Source organism: Brachyistius frenatus, unplaced genomic scaffold (genome assembly GCF_029030835.1).
Source record: "Brachyistius frenatus isolate BFR_SWC_R1_liver_20210118 unplaced genomic scaffold, ASM2903083v1 Contig_28, whole genome shotgun sequence".
Classification (NCBI taxonomy): Eukaryota; Metazoa; Chordata; class Actinopteri; family Embiotocidae; genus Brachyistius; species Brachyistius frenatus.
Genome location: NW_027210627.1, coordinates 41,210 through 62,887, shown reverse-complemented (window position 1 = coordinate 62,887; position 21,678 = coordinate 41,210). Strand labels below are relative to the sequence as shown.

At 43.2% G+C, this 21,678-nt stretch overlaps 1 protein-coding gene across 1 annotated transcript; it reads right to left on the bottom strand.

Moving 5' to 3' along the window:
* Positions 1-3,038: 3,038 nt before the first annotated feature.
* On the bottom strand, positions 3,039-21,553 carry LOC138621012 (actin-related protein 3-like). The gene is made up of 12 exons (XM_069698729.1): positions 21,348-21,553; positions 16,988-17,043; positions 16,626-16,750; positions 14,834-14,944; positions 14,260-14,355; positions 13,964-14,071; positions 13,070-13,213; positions 9,211-9,384; positions 8,275-8,367; positions 6,923-7,048; positions 5,136-5,219; positions 3,039-4,161 (listed from the first exon to the last, which is right to left on the bottom strand). Exons 1-12 carry the CDS (start codon positions 21,389-21,391, stop codon positions 4,066-4,068), a joined length of 1,257 nt encoding a protein of 418 aa, XP_069554830.1. The 5' UTR covers positions 21,392-21,553; the 3' UTR covers positions 3,039-4,065.
* Between the last annotated feature and the right edge of the window lie 125 nt (positions 21,554-21,678).

The following is a 21,678-nucleotide window of genomic DNA, read 5'->3' as shown; positions in this document are numbered from 1 at the left end:
GCAATCGCCCAGCTTTTCTCTCTTTTTTTTCCACCAAATTGACTTCCTGTCAGGAGGATAACACTATTTAAATGCAGATTTCCACCTGCTGTGGGGCTGTGTTGTTTGACTTTCAGTAAGAAACAATTACCTGCACAGGGGCGACATCCCCCCCCCCCCCCCCCCTTCCATTTAGATGAGGCTATTGCCTTCAGATGTATTTGTCACTGGTACAGCAAGAGATCAAAAATGTTGAAAACAAGACTTTAATAACGGGTCTCCGAAGGACTAAACTGACAGCCCGAGGAAGAATGTCGAGCCGTTCTGCGGTGTAATGGGAGCTGTTGTGCAATAGATATCTCACATCTTCTGACATTTGAAGAGGACACATTTACAGCTACACTACGTTCCTGTCTGTGTGTTGCTGGTCCGTTTTTGAGCTCTACAATCTGTCCACATACACCTGCAGAGCTGTAGAGGCACCCCCCCCTCCCACCCCCTCCTCTCCCCTCGAGGTGCTTGCAGCCCTGTTGGGAATTATTGCTTTTGCAGGGTCACGGGAGGAGGCGGGGGGGGGGGGCTGCAGCCTATTTCAAGGTGCATGGGCTGAGAGGAAGGCTGCAGCCCAGACAAGTCAGCAGTCAATCACAGAGGTGACACGTACGGACAGACTGCCACTCACGGCCACAGGCAATTTAGAGGCACCGACTCACCGAACCGCCCGTCTTTGAACCGCAGAAGAAAAAGATGAGCGCCCGGAGGGAAACTCGCACAGACACAGAAAGCTCCCGCCGACCAGCAGGCCGTCTCGCTGTGAGGCCGAGGCCAAGAGTTCAGAGGAAGTTTGGCCGTGACATTTTCCAACAATGTGATTTCTCCGCTCTGTTGCAACTCTTTGCTCGGCTATTTCCTGGCATTTAATAGTAATAAAAACAATTATGAAACTCCACCGGTGCTTCGACAGTATTACTATTACAGTCTTTTTTTTTTTTTTTTTTATAGTACGCTGTATGTGAAGCGAGATGTGCGCTTTGACCTTCAGAGACGTTTTAAAATGCAGACGTCTAATCTCGTTTTGTGATTTAGGATTGCGCATCGGTGTAATATTTTCTCTCTTTTAGCTTTGCTTTTGGCCTCCACCAACTCCTGAACAAAACATCTGGATCTTTACCAGCTAGGTGATCCCCTTTTAAGAGCAGCTGTGTGATTCATATTTGATTCTGTTGATTCAGATTATTTTAAATCTTTGAGTATCTTGAAAACAGTTTTATAAATACGATGTATTATGTGGAAACACTGTCTGCTGTGAGAGAACCGCTATAAGAGCAAAGAAAGTCAACGAAAACAGTGAAAATTGCAACCAGGACGGCAAAACAAAGAGCTCAAACTTGCTTTAAAGCTCTGACTAACCGTGCTAGCAGACAATGAAAATTTCTCCATCAATGTTCACATTTTTTAAAAATAAAAAACACCTAAAAGTGAACTATCTGTCAGACAAATATCATCGATTATCAGACCTCCGTTTGCTGCCGGTCTAATAATGGGAATCCATCACATTTTGTGTTATCCATGCGTGTTGTGGAAAGAAATAAAGTCGACTTGTTTTTAACTTTTGATTTTAAGTTTATAGACTATTTGACAACATCCTATAAATTGGTGCTCTTAATCACATTGTCTTTTGTCTGAGAGCGTCTGACAACAAATACTTCTTTAAAAAGTTGTCCAAAAGAAGTGCAGTCGGCGTCAGCTGTTAATCAGCCAATCATCGTCAAGCACACAGCTGGCGCGGGGTGTCCCAACACAAACCTAACTTCAGTGCTCCGGCTGTGAAGTGACCAAGTTGTTTGAGGCGAAGCTGTCACTTCATCGCTGTTTATATTTCGAGGCTTTGTGTTTTTATTAGCTTGTAGAAAAATGGAGCACATTGGTTTTCGCATGCTCACTAGCGAGCCACCATTTCTGTATATAGACAACCGTGTTCACATGAAGTAACGACGCGTTCAGCACACACACCTTCACATTCAGGTGTTCAGACTTACCTTTCCTTGTGAACTTTTAAAACCAAGTGTTTGGATGTGCTCAGCTCTGCGTTACCAACAGTTTGAAGGTCCAGTGTGTCAAACAGGAAGTAAGAGATCCCAAACCTTTTATGATCTGACCACCATGTTGCACAAAGAGGAGACGGGAGATTTTAAAATGATTTATATTTGATTGGTCGGATGCTGCAAACCCTGCTGCGTTTGTGTGACTGCAGTGATGGCTGCAATGAGTAAACCCTGGCTGGACTTATGGAGACGATGACCACCGACCTGTGACCACTGAGTGTGATTATTTTTGTAAAACCAAGTCATAATAATAATAATAATAATAATAATGATAATGATAAGATATCCTGGGTGTGTTAAACCTGCTTGGTAGGATGCTTCTGGTCATGATTTACATGCTTTAAAATAAAATGTTCTGAGTTTGAAGAACCGGTTTCTCATTTTCATTCATGAAAATTTAATTAAATAAAAAAAAAAACATCGTCTAGACTGCAGAACAAGTGCTAAAAAGTGTAAACAAGTAGGTAAACAAGTTGACTCCAGAGCTGTACAACACAGGTTATAAGATGTTGTGAGCTTTATGGTTTCAAATCAGCAAAACTATGAAAACAAACTATTGAAATGTATACATTTTGAACATGTAAACTATGGTACCTTTTTTTTTTTTTTTAGGATTATTGACCTTACAGAAGGGTTATATTATCAGAAGATAAATATTGTGCACATGGAAACACTGAGGTGTGAAAAATGCTTTAGATCAAATGACATTTACAGGAAATACAATTAAACACTTTTAAAAGAATGAATAAAACAACCTACTCAAAGGTTTCTTAGATAGATGGGAGTTCCCCTGAAGGAAATCATTTTGTTTGATTACTTTATTACCTCATTTATATAAATTGTAATTATTTGGTGATTTTGATTGATCATGAAAAAATGGTTTGTTTATGAAAAACTGAAAGCAACATTAGTATTGGAGTTGACAGAGCAGAAAAGAAATGAAGACAGCAGTGGTTAGAAACAAATTTGAGCCTTTATTGGAATGTCGCAAGGCATTAAATACACAAATCCCATTCTTTTATTAATTTGGTATTTAATAATAATAATAAAAAAAAACTTTGTCTAACAATACTGGTCTGACAGTCATTTCTTATTCAGTTAAATTTTTTAAGAACCTCTCTGTTTTTCTCTCACTGCATCACGGAGGTGGAAACCTGACGTGGTCCGAAGTGAAAGCAGATGTGCAGTCATGTATGAAGAATTAAAGGGCACACAGCGATGACACGTGGGGAATAAAAGGAGAACACCTACTCAAACTCAGAAAAAATAATGTGTATCAAAGCTGCATCGTGGTTTAAAACAGTCTCTTGCTGATCCTGGTTTCGTTACTTTTCTTTTTAACCCCTGATTTCCCCAAGTTTTACATATAAAAAACTTTTGTATGAAATATAAACAAGCTCTTACCGTGATACACACACATGTGCATTTGAAGCCGAGAAGAAAATGCGGAAAATAAAAGGAGACAATAATATGTTCTAAACTCGTCAATGATCTCAAAGAGTCATCATGCCTGGACTCGTGTTCTGTAACCATAAATAATATGTTCTGGTGTCAGATAATTACTATCAATGTTACTGTCATCTTCCTCGGTCAACGTCCACCAACACCATCATCACCATCATCATCATCATCACTGCATGTCGCTCAACAGATCCAGAAAAGTTCTTTAAAATTGTTTTGGCTTACGAACCGTTATTTCCCTCATTTTGAAAAGAAAGGAAAATAAATGGAAAGAAAGGAACAAGAAAATAAAAAAGGAACATTCACAATAAATTTTCCAGCCCATCTCTGTTTGGTCTGGTCTCTTTTCTTATTTTTTCTCTCTCTCTCTCTCTCTCTCTCTCTCTCTCTCTCTCTCTTTCTGGAATCGCCTGCTCGTCCCAAACATCCACAGCTCAACGAGTAATCGAAAAGCGCTGCCTAACGTCGCTGCCCCGCCCGCCCGCCCGCCCGCCACCGTTAGACTCCGAAGGTCCCAAAGTTAAGACATGACTCCGAACACGGGGTTGTGGCGACAGATGCTCGGCCCGATCTCTTCGTAGTCCTTTTTGGTGTGGCAAACCTGGTAGAACTCGGGCTGAGGAAACACAACGGAAGATGACGTGTGAACAAAACAAAAAAAACAAGAGCGAGGACATTAACATTTAAAATACTGTGTTCATTTGCACGTTTATTTTCTGCGGGTGTTGTTGTAAAACTTTCTCTGCAGCAAAGCACCTCCAAGCCCACTTCAAAGAACCCAACCTGTCCCTTCTTGGATGATGTTTCATCTTCTCCTTACATAACCTTCAAACAAGGACTCCATCGGGGTGATCTGAGAACGTCACCTCGGGCCGAGAAACTAAAGCTGCACTGTTGGCTGATATTTTAAACACAAAACTGATCGCAAGCACAGCTCCAGATGGTTTTTTTGTTTTTTTTGTCTTCTCAGGCCGTATAAAGATTTGTGCTCGTTGCCTGAGCTTAGCAACGGACCTCTTTATTGACACCTGCTGTTTGAAGATGGCAGGCAGCCCACACGCTGGCACGAGAAGCAGTCGGAGTACAGCAGCTGAGATGTGACCAGGCAGGAGTCAACGTGCTAAAACTGTCAGCGCTGAACCGAAGCAGTGTGTCAACCGCTCGCAGGGCATCGATGAACTTCCCTTCTATTCTGAGCAGAATTTGGACGTTAGAAATATAGAGAAATAAAGTTTATTTAACTGAGGCATTAAAAAAAAAAAAATAGATTATTCATCTGGAGGAACAATTCTATTAGATTTGAACATCATTTAACCTTTTGTGACTCGGCAGTCGGAGACCTCTGCTCCCGGTCATATTTCCTGCTGGTACAATGATCAGCTTCGTTCACATAAATAACTCATCAAGACGGGGTGGAAAAAAAGAAAGATAATAATAAGGTGTCACAGCCGCCCAGAGCATTCACTTCCACTCAGTGGGACTAAAATAAATCAAACAAATGAGGGCTTTTACAAAAGTTCTGCGTGTCAGACGAGACGAAAGCCATAGTTATCTTCTCCCTGTCACCGCTAGTACATTTGAAATACTTACAGTTGATGCTAGCATTGATCCACCGAACCACACGGCGTATCTCTGCATATGATGAGTGATGACCTGAACATCGATCGGTTTGGGCTGAGGAGAGAAATTGGGAATCAGTTACCTTCACCCACCACAGGAGCGGCAGCGGAGGGTGTAGTGGTGGGCTGATGTGAGGCACAATGACGTGGATTCAATGGTAAGGTTGTCTTAATACTGCCCATCGTACGTGCTGCTCATGATTCACAAAAAAAAAAAACGTTTTTAAGTCTAAAGATATGAAACACAGGGTTCTCACTCCAAGTCAAATGTTAAATTCTCAGATTTGTATTCATACAAAGTTGACCTTTGTGCTGATTAGACAAAATACAGCCATATTATTGTATTCCCGGCAGTTTTATGAGCTTTATTTACTAGTTCACAAGAGGCGGCAACCATCAGTGACGTCAGCCGTTGTTTTGTGAACGGCCGTTATGAAGCCTCGAGCGGTTTGGAGCAGGAAGTGGCCATATTTGGACAAGCTGGGGAGGAAACACGGCTTTTTGATGTGTATTTTCTAATTAATGAAGGGATTCATTTCAGCTGGACCGCCGGAAAACTAATAAGGAGGAGTGATTTTAAACTAACGACTCCGAAATACCTCCTTCCACTTTTATATTCAGTCTACGGCTCACAGGCGTTTTCAGGATAAAACTTCAAGTTCTTTTTTTAACCGCTTCAACATCAAACTGAGCAAAGTATTTCTTCTCAAATTGGAACAAAATGAGTGAATGTCGTCAGGCTGCTCCGTCTGAAGATTCTTCTTCACTGAGCTGCAGCAGAGCGGCGATGGAGGCAGCATGCTGCTTACTGTTGGCGTGGTAACGAAGGGCTCCTTCTCCCACATTTTAATCGATCAAAAGTAGTTCGCCAAACTTTACATCTGCCTTTTCTATCGTCTTTGAAATGTTTATGTTCCTGCGTGTTTAACTTCGTTAGCAGCGACAAGAGAAAACCCATCTGGACTGAAGTGTTTGTTGACGAACAGGAAGGAGATAAAAACCACTCAGGAAACAAGTTCAATGACACCATTTAGAAAAATACCACATAGAAAATATTAGTTTGGCAAAACAGAAACTAAAAATTAAACATGTTGCAAAATAAAGTCCAATTTTGAGCCAAGTCGTTGAATATCAGGATCAAATCCTCAGATTTTCTACATCTGGAAGAGAGATTGTTTTTATAATTTCATGATGTTCCAGAAATTCCCTGAAATCAGATATATTACAGCGTATTTGTAATTGAACCACTTGAATATATTTCTTAAAGGTAAACACTCGATAAAGTCAGTGCGTATCCGTGTTTCGCACAGACTGAGGGCCTGTAAATGAACCTTCATCGTCACGCAGGATACTGTGGCTCCTCTTACTGTGGACAAAACCTGTTTACGTGTGTGTAAAGCCCATTTTCTGGACTCAGTTTTAGCTTCCTTCACCAGCTGCCTCCTTCGTGCAACGAGCAAACTCCTCGAGATGACTCACGGGTGCTGCCTTCATGACCTGAGCTGCACTGACGGAGGAGGTCAGACACACTAACTAATATCCGCATCTTTCACCCGAGGCTCGAACATTTGGATTGCAGATTTTAAGGCCTCATTAGATCTCTACTTAAGGAATCTGCTTCTGATCTACATTCAATACACTTCTCCACCAACAATATTTGTCGAAGGCTTTTCTCTCAGCTCGACTCCTCACAGAGTAATTGTGTTTTGTCGAGGCGCTATCGATCTGCGCTGCGTATAAATTAAGGTCTGCTCTCACCTTGAGCTTGCCTCCGCTCAGCTCCTCACTCATCTTCAGTCGTGCATCAACCGACCTCTTCAAGTCCCTCTGCAGACGGCGCCCAAAGTCCCTGAACATGGTGGAGCCTCCTGACAGGACGACGTTCTGCGGAAGAAAAGGGTGATGGCGGCGGTTACAGAGCTGTGGAGCACGAGGCACTACACTCCGTTACAGTAGTATGTGAAATACACAACGACGTAGGACTCTCACTCACTCACTCTGATCATTTTAAGGCTCTACACAACAACAACAACAACAACAACGCAAAGCCACAACCCTGCTAAACAACAGAACAACGGAGCATTTGACATCAACTGATTTTAATGAAAGCTTAGATTAAAGTACATGTTGGTTGAGGCTCATTTGTGGTTGGAAAATAAGAAAAACAGTGAACTCTTTCACAACAGGTTGTAATCAATAAGCTACAAGAGTGTGTAGTTGCACACAAACAGAGCTCAGCACAGTGACGTGCACGGAGCAGGGGGAAGCAGCAGCTTTCACGAGTAAGTCGTCCAAGTTACGTCGCTGGATCAACATCAGCGCCGGAGTTACAGACATTTTTGTGACCACCAGTATCGGCGATTTCAGCGTCGTCCTGAGCGGAGAGCGAACATATTCAGCGCTCCGTGTTTGTGTCAACCTCTGGAAATCATCCACAGAGACCCTTGAAACGCTTCAGAAAGTCTACGACGATGAAGCGATGAGCCGGGCGAGATGTTCTGAGTCACATTCGCGTTTCAAGAGCGGCAGAACGTCGCTGTCCGAGACCGAGGGAGGCGCGTCAGGTCAGGAGACACCAGCTGGGTTTTCTTTGACATTGGTGAGGTTGTGCGCCCTGAATTTATCCCCCAGGGTCAGACTGTCCGAGTTCAACGTACGGTGCAAACGAGCTGAACCGTGGTGCCATGACGTGAGAGCATGCAAGTTTCCTGCCCTCAGCAACTCAAACTTGTTTCTGTTCCCCTAAAACGTGACTTTTCTCTATCAAGTTTGGGGTTCATGTTGAAATCTCGAATGTTCACGTACCAGTGGTCACAAAAACATGTGGAACTTTGAATACTCACTTATAAACCTTAGTGCTTCCCGCTGCTCCATGTGCGTTACTGTGCCGTGCTACGTTGGCATGCTGAAGGAGCAATCTTGAAACGCTTTGATTGATTGAGAGTTAGATCATTTTCAAACACGGAGCTGTCAGTCTTTCAACTTTGTCATTAGTGTCCTAAAACGTGTCAATCAGACAGAAGATGCTGCTGACAAAACAAACATTCACTCTGAAGTATTAAGGCTCAGAAAAGCTGTCCTCCACACAGATGTGATGCCTCTCAGCTCACCTTATAGAGAGGACGCCTGACATCGATGGGGCAGTTCTGGATGACCTCGTCCACCACCTCGGAGATGGGCTGGGTGAAGTCAGGGTTGGCAAACTGGGACGGTGAGGAGACAAAGACAACATGTCATCCTGGGCTGTGCAGATACTAAATGTAGTTATCGTGTGTGATGTGATGGTAAACACTCAGGAGGTTTCACGTGTGATTGAGGCTGCACCGTGGACTGGAAAGAGATGGAGCAGGTTTGGGCCACTTAGAGATAAATTCACAGTGGGACCCATTTAATGCAGGTCCAATAGCAAACAAACATTTAACTCAAGGTTCGTAAGAAATTATAATGTAGCCATAAGCAGATATCAGGAAATGTTCAAATGTTAATGTTCAGCATTTTTCAATAATTATAACTTCTACTATAAAGATTTTATTTGATATTATGTTTTACTATATTATAATTCATCATGGCTTCAGAAAACTGTTTATTAAATGTTGTTATTCTGCTTATAAATGCTACATATGAGGACTTAAAATGTCACCTTACGACGTGGATTTGAAGGATCAACATCACATTTTTGGAGATGACAAAACCAAAGGAGCGTCATTCGAGGATACAAGGAGACTGAATATTTATATACTCCTAAGGGACTGTATATTTTTGTTCACTTTGTTGTCCCACGTGTTTCTATCTACCATCTCCAGAGTTTCATCAAAAATCATCAAGGCAATCTGTTTTTCAGGTATTGCAAATCCGTTCAGGTGCAGTCATTGTGGACTCTGAACTATGATGTATAATTCAATGTTCAATCTGTGCTCTTCTCTGACAAATGTTGGGTATGTTAGTTTCAATAATCTGTAATAACAACAATCAGAAGAAGACAAATAATAATAATAATAAGCCGAGGACTTGTGTTCCCTGCTTTGATTCTCGCTCCCCAGACGAACCTCTGGGTGGAAGAAGATCTCAGGCCCCAGGAAGCGTTCGTAGCCCACGTCGATGGTGAACTCCTTCTTGCTGATGGCGTTGATGCCGGTGTACTGCTTGATCCACTTGGAGGCGTCTGTATCGTACTTGCTGAACTCTTTGACGAGATCCGGGCACACGTAGCTGAACCGCTCCTGGAGGGCAGAGCACCAGTGAAGATGGAGAAGTTATGGTCTACCAGACTGCTAGAGCTCTTTCAAACCAATGAGCAGGGTTATTTGACAATTTGATAACTCAGAAGAGGGGCGAGTGGTGGATCTGACTCGATCTGATTGGAAACCTTACGATACTCCGTCCCGCCCATCGATAGAACACCCCCAAAAACACGGCTTTTTGAAGCTCATTTTCTAATTAATAATGGGATTATTTAAAGATGGACCGCCAGAAAACTAATAAGAAGGAGTGACTTTAGTTAACAACACTGAGATAACTCGTGGACAAAATTCATCGACTTAGAATTTTATGAGAGAAGTTGAATGGGAGTCTATGGAGTCGGAGGCTTTTTGGAGCCAACCTCTAGTGGCACTCGGTGGTATTGCAGCTTAAAGCACTTTTGCATTGGCCTCATTTTACAGACCCGGAAGCTACGTCCACTTTTATATACAGTCTATGGTCACAACCTGGGACAGATACATAACATTTAGCTCACAGGTTTGAAATGGTTTGAAACGCGACTACCCGGTTGGTGCCATTCACATTGAAATGGATCCTTGTGGGTCATAAAGCTGAGTCAGATAACACGGGTTAACCCTTTCAAACACAAAATCAACGAGGGTCTAACTGTGGTGGGCTCCTTGGTGTGAAAGAGGTATTAACAACTCTTGTAAAGGCCCCATCATCCCACCCCTAGTTGTGTCCCAGTATTGTGTGAGAACTGTGCGACTGTTTGGTGTTTACCTTCCTCAGATTCTGTCGGTATTTCGAAAGTTATAAAAACTCATTCAGTCAATTTAAAAAGCAACACACCCGTTTGAATTGTAATTGATCTGGGACCTGCAGCGGTGAATGTGAATGAGTATTGTTTTCAGCGAGGATGTCATTATTTGATTTGCGGGGGACGTGCTTCGTACCGGCAGCCAGAGAGCAGCGGAATTAACATTTCCAGACATGATTGGCAAAAATGCACAACGCACATTTTCCCTCCATGCTAATGCTAATTATTCCAATTCACATCATTTCTTGTTTGTCTGTCTCGGGGTAATGAAGAATGGTCCTTGACATCAAGAACCAAGTCCTAGATAACAAGCTATTTAATAAACATGGAGGAATTGTGGAGAATTGTGGTGAATCAATAAAATGAGGTGATTGACAGGAGAAGTAACAAAAAGGCAAGGCAAATCAAATGAACAGAAAGTCATATCTATTTGTGACCTAAACTGAATTTAACAAAAAGAATCTTAAATACTGTTGGAGACAAATTCCGCTGCAAAGAAAGTGACTTCCGTGGTTCTTTAAGTCTGAGCTGCCGTCTGTCGACACGTCGTGCAAATCAATCATCTGCAGCCTGATGTGATCACAGTTTGGGGAACAGCGTTCATTAACGCACACTGAAGGAAGCAGGAGCAGAAGCGGTGAGTGTTTGAAGGACACCGGCTGCGTGACATGCAGACCGATAGCGCCATCTGGTGCCCTCATGAAGAACAAACAGTGCAGCTTTTTTTTTTACATTACATTTCATTTAGCTGACGCTTTTATCCAAAGCGACTTACAATAAGTGCATTTCAACCATGAGGGTACAAAACCCAGAACAACGGGAATCAAGAAAATACAATTTCTTCAAGAAAGCCAAACTATAAAGTTCTATCAGTAAGTGCCATTTTAAGAGCTACTAAAGTTCTACTGTTCAAGGTGAAGTCTGAAGAGGTGTGTTTTTAGTTTGCGGTGGAAGATGTACAGAGTTTCTGCTGTCCTGATGTCGTTGGGGAGCTCGTTCCACCATTTAGGAGCCGGGACAGCAAGCAGTCATGATTTTGTAGAGTGTTTAGCTCAGTGAGGGAGCAACAAGCCGATTGGTAGAAGCAGAGCGGAGGGAGCGGGCTGGGATGTAAGGTTGGACCATGTCCTGGATGTAGACTGGACCTGATCTGTTCACAACACGGTACGCAAGTACCAATGTCTTAAAACGGATGCGGGCAGCTACTGGTAACCAGTGAAGGGAGCGGAGGAGGAGGAGCGGAGTAGTGTGAGTGAATTTAGGAGGTTAAAGACCAGTCGAGCTGCTGCATTCTGGATGAGCTGCAGAGCTCGGATGGCGCTAACAGGTAGACCTGCCAGGAGGGAGTTACAGACGTGAGATGACCAGAGCCTGGACCAGAACCTGGACCAGAACCTGCGCCGCCTTCTGAGTCAGAAGAGGACGTATTCTCCCGATGTTGTGCAGCATGTATCTACAGGAACGTGTTGTTGCAGCTCCACTGTCCTTCGCTGGAGGCCTGTTCCATCAGCTGTGACTGCAGCATTCAGGGACTGAAAAGTGTCTCCTGCTGCTTGTGTTTTATTAAGAAGCTTATTTACACAGGTACCGTTCTAAAAAAGCCTAAACTTGAGATGAGTTATTAATATTACCAAATAATTTCACTTCTTATAATTGCCAGCTCTATAATATTCCTAACACTCCTATATGGAAATTGTGGTGTCATAGCATCCCTTGTATTTTGGAGTATTTGCGCCCTTCACCCAATGGCTCATATATTTGTCCAGAGAAACTTAATGATGAAGAAAAATTCCTCCACATTTCATGTAGTGACTGAAAGACTATCTGGCAATTAAGAAAAAATAATAATTCTGAATTCACCTCACATATGCGTCCTTTTAAATCCACGTACTCCAAAAACGTCAACTTTTCCTGCACTAAATTAATCAGCCTTATTCTCAGCTTTGTTGTGGCGGATTGTTTTTGTTGACGTGAGGTAAGAAGTAGGAAAGTATTTGATCCTTCCTTCTTTTATCAGATATTTTCACATGTATCACCAAATCTGGAGATACATGTTTCCAATGGAGAGAGATACAGATTGATAATACCCATATGTCAGCATGATTGTATTTTGTGGGGTTATTCGACAAACTTTGTTCTAATATATATAAATCATACACCGTTCGTCTTTGTTGTAGCCATAATGATATGTTTGTATCAGTATAATTCAATGGTGGATAAAAAATTCAGACACTGTTGTTGTTGCATGCAAACCGTAGGCATCACAGTGACGTGCAGGTGGAAGCTATAAGCTTCACTGGATCAACATCAGCACAGCAGAAAGCGCACATCAACTTTTATAAAATCATCAACGGAGACTCTTGAAATGCTTCAGAAAGTCTACGGCGTTGAAGCGATGAGCCGGCAGGTGTTCCGAGTGGTATTTGTGTGGCAGAACGTCACCGTCCAAAATCTAAGAAGTCTCGTCAGGTCAGGAGCAACCAGCTGGGTTTTCTTTGACATTGGTGGGGTTGTGCGCCGTGAATTCGTCCCCCAGCGTCAGACAGTCAACACCCAGTTCTACTGTGACGTCCTAAAGCGTCTGCGGGAAAACATTCGCTGCAAACCGCCTCAACCGTAGCGCCATGGCAACAGGGTTCTCCAACATGACAACACGCCCGTTCACAGCATGTTGAAAACGTGCAGGTTTCTCGCCCGCACCAACAGAATCGTCACTCCCGACCACCTCTACTCAATAGATTTAAGCCCCTGTGGCTTCTTTCTGTTCCCCAAAAATGTTATCTGCCATTACAACTATGGTAAACCAATGTGCTGTGTTGAATAAGTATAACAGCTGCCTCTTTGGCAGAGGAAGTGGCTGATGGGAACTGCAGCTGTGGACCTACCTTCACTGCCTTGGCCGTCTCCAGCGACTGCTCCGGGGGGATGCCCACCTCCCTCTCCCTCAGGAGCTGCTGGGTGAAGTAAGTGATGTCTCGTCCGGCGATGGGAATGTGCTTTATACAGCTGCCAATTACATAACCTTCAGCCTGAGAGAGACGGACGAATGAGTACAGACAGAGAAAAGATGACGTTAACGGTAAAGTGCGACATCATAGAGAAACAATTGTGCTGCAAATACGGAGACACGGAGTCTCCAGCTGTTGCAGCCAGGTTCTTTTTTCCATGAGATGTGTAGTGCGAGGGAGTGCTGTGCACACATGCTGATTCAGTCACTCAGCTTCTAAATGTATTCTGCAAGCAAATTTCCTAAAACTGACTAATTCCTTCCAACCTTTAAAAACACTCTGGCCTACTTTTAAACATCAACACTCTCCTGTTACTCAGCAAGTCGACAGGTGGAAATATCCGTGAAGATGGTGAACTTCTATATTTTGGGCTAAATAGTGTATAAAACCTCAATATAGAAATTCAGGAACACTTCTTACACACAGTTTCTACACACTGCTGCTCCTAATCAAAGCTACAATGTAAGCAATCTGTGTTTATTAACAGCCAACAAACCACCATAATGAACACGGCAATCAATTAAAGTGCTGTTCTGAGTGGAGCAAAAAATAAACGACCACGTCTCTCTTCAAAATTAAAAACAGCGAGACCACTTAAGGACTCGATGTTTACAAAAAGTCCCACTTCGTTCCTCCATAAATAACAAGCTGCTCTGACAATATGTCCGCAAACGTAACGTAAACTCCATGAGCGTGCACAGTGCCAAATACTGAACACTAAAACATGACTATTCAAGGAGCAGGAAGTGTGTGTGTGATCTCGAAGCTCACCACAGGGATGACGTGGGTGACGCCGTCTCCGCTGTCGATGACGGTGCCTGTCAGCGTCCTCTCCCCCACCTGTCTGGACGTCCAGGAGGCTGCGAGAGCGAGCACAGCCTACACACACACACACACACACACACACACACACACACACACACACACACACACACACACACACACACACACACAGAGATGAAGTCACTCGACTACACCGTCCCAATAACTGGTTACATTATGAAGCAGTGATAAAATGATTCATTTAAAACAGACTTCTCAGTGAATCGGAGGAAACCGAGCCTGACCTGCACAGCGATGTACAGCCCCGGGACGTTGAAGGACTCGAACATGATTTCGGCGGTGTACTCTCGGTTCTCTGGTGTGTTCAGTGGAGGCTCCGTCTGCAGAACACGAGACACAGTACAGTTACTGGCTACAAGACTGGCCCAACCACCTGTGAATGTGGAGAAGCAGACCGTACTATGGAGCGCTGCCTTGTCCGCCCTCTACTGCCCAACCCTTACAACTCAAAAGACTTCGCAGTGTTCAATAACAATGCAAAGGACTGCGCAAAGAAACGGGAAACTGTCATCCAACCATCACGCTTCAGTGAAACGAAAACAAGAAGTACAGTTACATTTTCACAAATTCACGTTAAAAGCAGAAGTCTGGTTAAAAGCTGGAAATGAAAGTGCTCTCTTTAGCATAAGAAGAACAATGTAATACCATAAATACATTCAGACACGCCCAGAAGACATCATTTTATTTCCTTGTTATTTAGACCGCAAAGTACAACTCTCTACTGCTAAAGAGTTCTGGTTGTGGCTGAATCTTTACATTTACTGACTCTAGACAGGTCACGTTTTCAAAGACTCTTACTAGGAGGAAGTAGTGGTCCTCGGGCTCAGCCCTCAGGTACTTGAAGATGATCTGCTCCATGAAGCGCTCCATCAGGTCCCAGTCCTCCACAATTCCGTGACGGATGGGCCACTGTTGGCACAAAAGTTCAGTTCATTAGAAGAACGCCCACGACATACAGTGACAGTTGTAGAAAAACATGGACAGAAGTACAAATACAGAATCAATAGAGATTAATGGAGTAAACATTGCAGTAGTTCATACTGGGAGTTGCCAAGAAGGCTAATATTTTCTAGTTCCAAGGTTTTTTGTTCGTATGATGCGATCTAATGACGAGTCCAACAACCACGCTGTCACAACAATGTCTGAAACGCAGAGTATGTGAGCGGTGTAATGACATCATGCAGTTGTTATGCCACAGTCAGCAGGACAAGCAGATTGCCATCATGCAGAACACGTGGAGGTGGATGGATGGTGAGTCTGGAACAACATCCAGAGTATTCTATGATGCTTCATCAGGAACGGCACCGTTGAGTGAGCTTCCTTCTCACTCTGGTTTCATTCTTCAAATTAAGTGAAATTAATGGCGAATATTAAGGCTGCATTCCCTTTAGATGTCCTGCTACCATACTACATACTAAATGTGTAAAGTATCTGCAATATACTGGTCTTATAAGCGACTGTTTTTGCAGTTAACATACAAGAAATCAACGTAAATAGTGATAAAAAAAATATATATAAAAAAAACGTTTATTTTATGTGTCCAAAACTTGTTCTCTATTATTCTTTATTCCAAAAAGTTTTAAAAATCCTTATCATTGTACAAAAACACAGAAGTGAAGTGGTGGTTACAGTCAGTGGTGGAAAAGAGCTACTAGTGTCTGTACAGTACTGGCGTGGAGCATCCAGGCTAACTGAAAGGAAGCAGCCTATAGAGTGTAAATATGTATCGACCACCGATTAATATTATTATTAGAAGTTTGAATCTTCACTAGCTTCACATATGGATTACGATTCACCCGTCAACAGTCCGACTGCACCATGTAGCTCAATGTAGCTCAGAGAAGAAGCGTGTAACCGAGAGTATTTTCAGTAGCTACACTTTACCAATGTTACCTTAACGCCTCACATGCAGACTAGCAGTAGATGCTAGCGTGGTGCCTTTAGTCTCCACCCAGTTATTGCAACGCAACTCCAACAGGTGTGTGGAGGAAAAACGGCGTTTGAAAAGAGTAAAATAAAGTGATCTAATGTACAATGGAGTTTTTTTTCCTGCAGTAAGATGCGTTAAAAAGATATTTAAACAACAATGTTTGCACTTTCTTATCTTGGACACTTTTTTATTAATATACGTGGGGTCCCAGATAGCCGGGATAACAGCGTCTGATCAAAATCAGACTGTGTCGGCAAAATCACAGGACGACACTGTGAATTTAATCTCATACCTCATCTAATCTCTGTGCCACATTATACAGACCAGGATGTAGGAAGTAGTTCTCACCAATTACAATCAAATCAGTTTAACCTCTGAGGGTCACACCGGAGCTGTTTTCCATTATTACATATAATGTATTGTCCAAAAATAAATGAGTTTGCAGGAGTTGATTCCTACACTGGATAAAATATCCACCCTCTTGTTTGGACCAATCGTTTCCCACCGCTGCAGCAAAAATGAGGGAAAGTGCCCTTCAACAAAAGTCTTCTTCAGAAATCCCTCAACACGCAACATGTTTAACTTTCTTCAGAGATTCAAACACAATCATCGCTGTGCCGGCCGCCTCCGCGGGTGAGCCGAGCCGTCGGTTCTGCCTACCTTGGTGGAATACGAGGGTTTGTCTACCGCCTCGTCTCCGATGTAGAAATCCAAGTCGTCCACCCCCTTCATCATCCTCCGCTGGGCCTGGTCTCCGACCTTGGCCGACTCTTTGATAGCGATACCTGGCAGGAAGACGGAGAACTCAATAGGGAGCAGCGGAGCGGACAAAACCTCCGTACGAATTCATGTACATTTTGTGGGTAATATTAAACGTTATATAATTATTCAAGTTAAGAACAATCGCAGGTGTCCCCGGGGACGATCTCAAGGTAACAGGAAGAAGCCATAACTAAATGAAGGTGTCCCAACAGGACACTATTTTCTGGCCTGCTCGGTTGATGCGACGGTCGAATACTCACATGATGGAACGATGAACTGCGGCTCTGTGTTTCCTGCATACCCCAATTTGGTGTAACTGCAAGAGAAAGAGAGTCACATTTCACCACGGAGAAGCGAGCTGCGTGGTTTTGATGACACCGCATTTGTATGCGAGGCAGTTTACTTGAGTATAGATTGATTTTGGCTGACGTGTCCCGTCGTTTTGATCAATGCCGTCACTGTTACTCGGTGCCGCCGGTTGGGAGCCAAACGCAGTGGCAACTCTGGGGTTTGCTCGTGGGAGGTCGTCAGAAAGAACCATTCATGTTGCATTGGAAAACTGAAGACTATTCATATTTGTCAAACGAGGGTAAAAAAAAAAGACCACTTCTCTTTTAAATACAACATCCTTAATCAGTCCCTCCAGTACATGGCGACCTTGCAATCAAAACAACTAACGCAAATTCAAACAAACAAACTAAATTTGAGGGAGCTTGCGATTTAAAAAAAAAAAATCCCGCAATTTTTCCCCAAAAAACGTCAGCAGAGGCTGCGCAGAAAGTATTACGGCATAAAGTAAGTCGACGATGTCGTCGCTGTACTCTATATTAGTCACAGACTTTGTTAAGCATTTCTGTGATGTGCAGCATGATTATCATCAAAGGAAGTGATTACATATTTATTCCTTTAACAGGTAGTGCTTAAAAGGTTGGGTTTTTTTCTTCCTTCTCTAATTTACGCAATTTTATGCAAAAAAAAAAAAAAAAAAAACCTCACTTAAAGCTGCAAAATACATCGCAATTTTTGAGAAAATCCGCCGCAAAATCACATTATTGATCATAATAATCACAAAATAAACTCTACGAAACCCTGGAGGCACCGCTCAATGTAAAGTAGATGTGACCTCAGGAATAGTTCTCACATTACTCTATATAATAAAATAGAAAGCAAGCAGAATAGGAAAGTCGTTGGAAGACGAAAATAAGTGAAGATTTTCTAAAAGTCAACGTTCATGCTGAAATCAGAGCACGCCGTCAGCCTTCACATCAAAGACTTGGGTTTACGGCCCTCCCTCCTCTGGATGAATGGGATATTGCCGGGCACATGCTAACCAGATGTAGTCCAGACAGGACTCCCGTACTTCCTGCACACGAGGCCCGAGGGATTGATAGAGGACACTGCTGACGAATGCCAAAGCGCTGCGGGCATTAAGAGACCACATCCTGGTCATAACAGTGGCTCCTTAGAGCGCAACTTCGGCAGAAAGTAGAACGAAGAAGAACCACATCAGCAATAAATGTGTGACCATCCTAAAAAAAAAAAACTAAAAAAAAAACACGTCTTTAAGCGCCAAACCTGAAATGTTTTACGAGTTCATGGGGGATTTGGATTTCCTGTCTGATCAAAGGTGTCTTTTTTCTGGGAGATCAGGAATGAAAGTCGTTATGAAGAGCGAATACAGACCGGAATCAGGAATATAAGATTAGTAAACGGCTCTCTGCAACGGAGGACCGATGCCACCCGTGTCTTATTTCATGATCACAGAATATAAGAAAAAAAAATCACTTCCTTTATCGATGTAAATCCAAAGTGCCTTGATAATCGTGTAATTGTTGTAAAATGAGAGGAAAAAAAAAAAAAAAACTCAAATCTGACAGTAGAAGACAAACAGAAGAAAATACTTTCCCTGTCAATAATGGATCTAAAAGCCCACGTGTGCTGCACATGTGTGAGTGTCTCGAAAAGGAAAGTCCGCTTCTCAGCTGGATGGATGAGATTCATCATCTGATTTAATTCGAGTTTTATTTTGACCGAATAAAGTCTCCTCTGACATTGAGTGACGCTGGCTGAATGAATTCATGTCAAAAGATGCAACAATTCAGAGATATCTGATCCACAGAAAATAAACACCAACTATTTTGATAATCACATCTTTATGAGTCATTTTCTAATAAAAAAAAAATGTTGTAAAGTTTCTTTGATTCCACTTTTTAATTGATTTTAATTGCTACAAACATGATTATCAGCCACCGTCCTCCCTTTAATCCAGAAAAATCCTGAAGTGCCGATCGGACATAACAACAGCCTGCTAACGCCAGTAACAACAACAGGGGCTGACAGCAGCAGAACGAAGCAGCAGCACTCTGAACACCTTCATATCACACAACAGTCCCAGCTCGTCTCCCTCAACCTGCCGTGACAAGCTCCAAACACGCCGAACGTCTGACAGTGGACATCGTCCCACAGGAGGACAGCTGCACCTGAGCACGAAAAGCTGAAATCCTGGAGGCCATTTTTTAGTAAAGGATAATGCATTATTTCATTTATTTTTTTTTAGCAAATAACTGGCATCAGGAAGGCTGTTGTCTGTCATGTAGCCGGCAGGAGGTTTATTTCAATAGCAGCAGTGTGTTATAAAAACTTTTTTTTTTTTTTTTTTTTTTTTTTTTAAAGGGTTTCCTTGAGACAGATGACAAGTGACTCCACCCAACCCTCAACTCCAACACCTGAGATGTTTTGTTTTCTGCTGTGGAAGCCTTGATTGCACTGCTGGATTAGCACAAAAGACAACCTCATAGAAACTACACCCACATCTGGATGTGACTGTGACTCTTTCAGCCAACAGTCAAGTAGTCTGACCTAATAATAGCAGCCAGGCAGCTTAAGAAGAAGGTCGATGTGTAAAAGGAAGTGGAGTTGTCACTGTTTGGACATCGTGAGCGTGAATCAGAGGCAGCTGTTAAACTCTCAGTACTTCACCACATCTGCCAGTAGCTGCAAACTTAGAGCATGTCATAGTTTCCAATAAAAAAAAATTATTATTATTATTTTTTTTAAAAAGGCTCATCTCAACCACGACGTTATTCAACTTTGGTAGTCCCTGACACCGGAGCGTATGCGCCCCGACTTGGTGAGAAATCCAGAAGTCATCCGCTTAATGTGAAGAAACTAGCACAGGACGGCTGACCCGACTCTCAGTTCCACTTTCTTGTGCCGTCCCAGTGCAGATCAGAGGCAGCAGACCGGTTAACAGCCTGGAGGAAGCAGCGAAGGGGGCGAGTGGGGCGGTATGCAGGGAGGAGAGTGATGAGTTCAAGCCCGTACATGCAAGCAATGCAAACCACTTCTAGCCCCCAAAGTTAGTGAGCAAACGCATCAGGCTGAGTATCGCCCTCTGGGCAAACCTTCATGTCTGCGTTGGTTCAAAGGCATCTGGCATCTTAAAACTCAAAATCATTCACACAAAACCACACGTACAAAGTAGGGCTAGTTGACGGATCGACAACTGCTCTGATCATATATTTATCATTTCAGAGCCTTTTTGCAATGAATAAAGGCTAAAAAGTCACTGATTCAAGCTACAAATCATTCATGATAATAAACTGAACATCTTTAAGTTGTTGGTTGGGAGAAAACCAGACATTTTAGGCTTTGGGGCACACCAATGGACATGTTTCATCTTTTTAAAGAACAAACCACAAAAAAATAATAATAATAATAATAATCAATCAAGAAAATAATTGACAAAATAAAACCATGTAAAATAATGATTATTAGAAGCACCCGTCCACCGAATGTGTCGTTTCAGATGTCAGACATGGTTTTAAAAACCTTCATTTAGAGATATTCAAAGTCAGAAGTGAAAGTCCTGACATGTACAGTCAGAGAGGAGAAGAGGTGCTCGGTCCACCAGCTGGTTCAGCACATGTTAATCCTGGAAACACAACTGAGGTCAACTGGTTCTGGTAAGAATCCGTAGCGCGGTGAAAAGGAGAAATTAGAGAAGTTAATAAAAAAAAAAAAAAAAAAAAAGAAAAAAAAGAGAGAAAAAAAGAGAAAAGGCTGGGATGTCGAGAAACCACCATATATGGACTAAAAAGCGTGAATGAGGAAGTGTAGGCTGTGTAGGAAGTAGTACTGCGCCTGCTCAAACCCACATTACCGACCTCACCGATTTAATAATTTAACAAGTCACGGCTACTTTAACGGGAAAATAAAATAAAATTTAAAAAAAAAAAAAACCTCAGTGAGGAAAACGTATTTGATTAAAAATCCGACCCGGTTCTGCAGCTCCGGATGAATGAAACCTTCCGTCCGGTCCACAGAAGAAAACGTCGTTTGTCAACAAGATGAAACGAGCTAACGGCTGAACAACGACCGTTGGAGGAAACGCGAACGTCCCCGAACCACCGACTCGGTTCTTCTCGGAACCGGGACGGGACGTGTCCGTCAGCCTGTCCGCTACCTGGGTAGCTGTGTGCATACAGACACACACACCCAGTCCGTGGTGCCGCTCGGTGCCGCTGACAGTGACAGCCCCGGACTCACTGCTCCCTCTCAGCCGCCCGGTGACACCCGAGCCCCCGCTACGTGCGCGGCGGTCTGCGGTGAAAAGCTTACCCCGTGCCGCAGTCGACAACGCACGCCGGTAACCGTCCTGCCATCTTTCCCCCGCGGGTCTCTGCAGTTTTAGAAGCGGTTAAAATGATAGCAGGCTGTGTCGGCAAGCAGGATCTGGCAGACGCCGTCCACAGACGGAACCCTGAGCCCGCACAGTGCCGCTTCCACTTCCGCACTCGGCTTCTGGCAGACAGGCAGGGAGAGGCAAGATGGCGGACGCCGGGGGGAAAGACGACGCGGGCGGGGCTGGGCAGCTGTCAATCACCAGGAGAGGGCGGGGCCACCGGGCATCAGGACCAACGAGATCGTGTCGCGTGTTGTTGAGATTGTT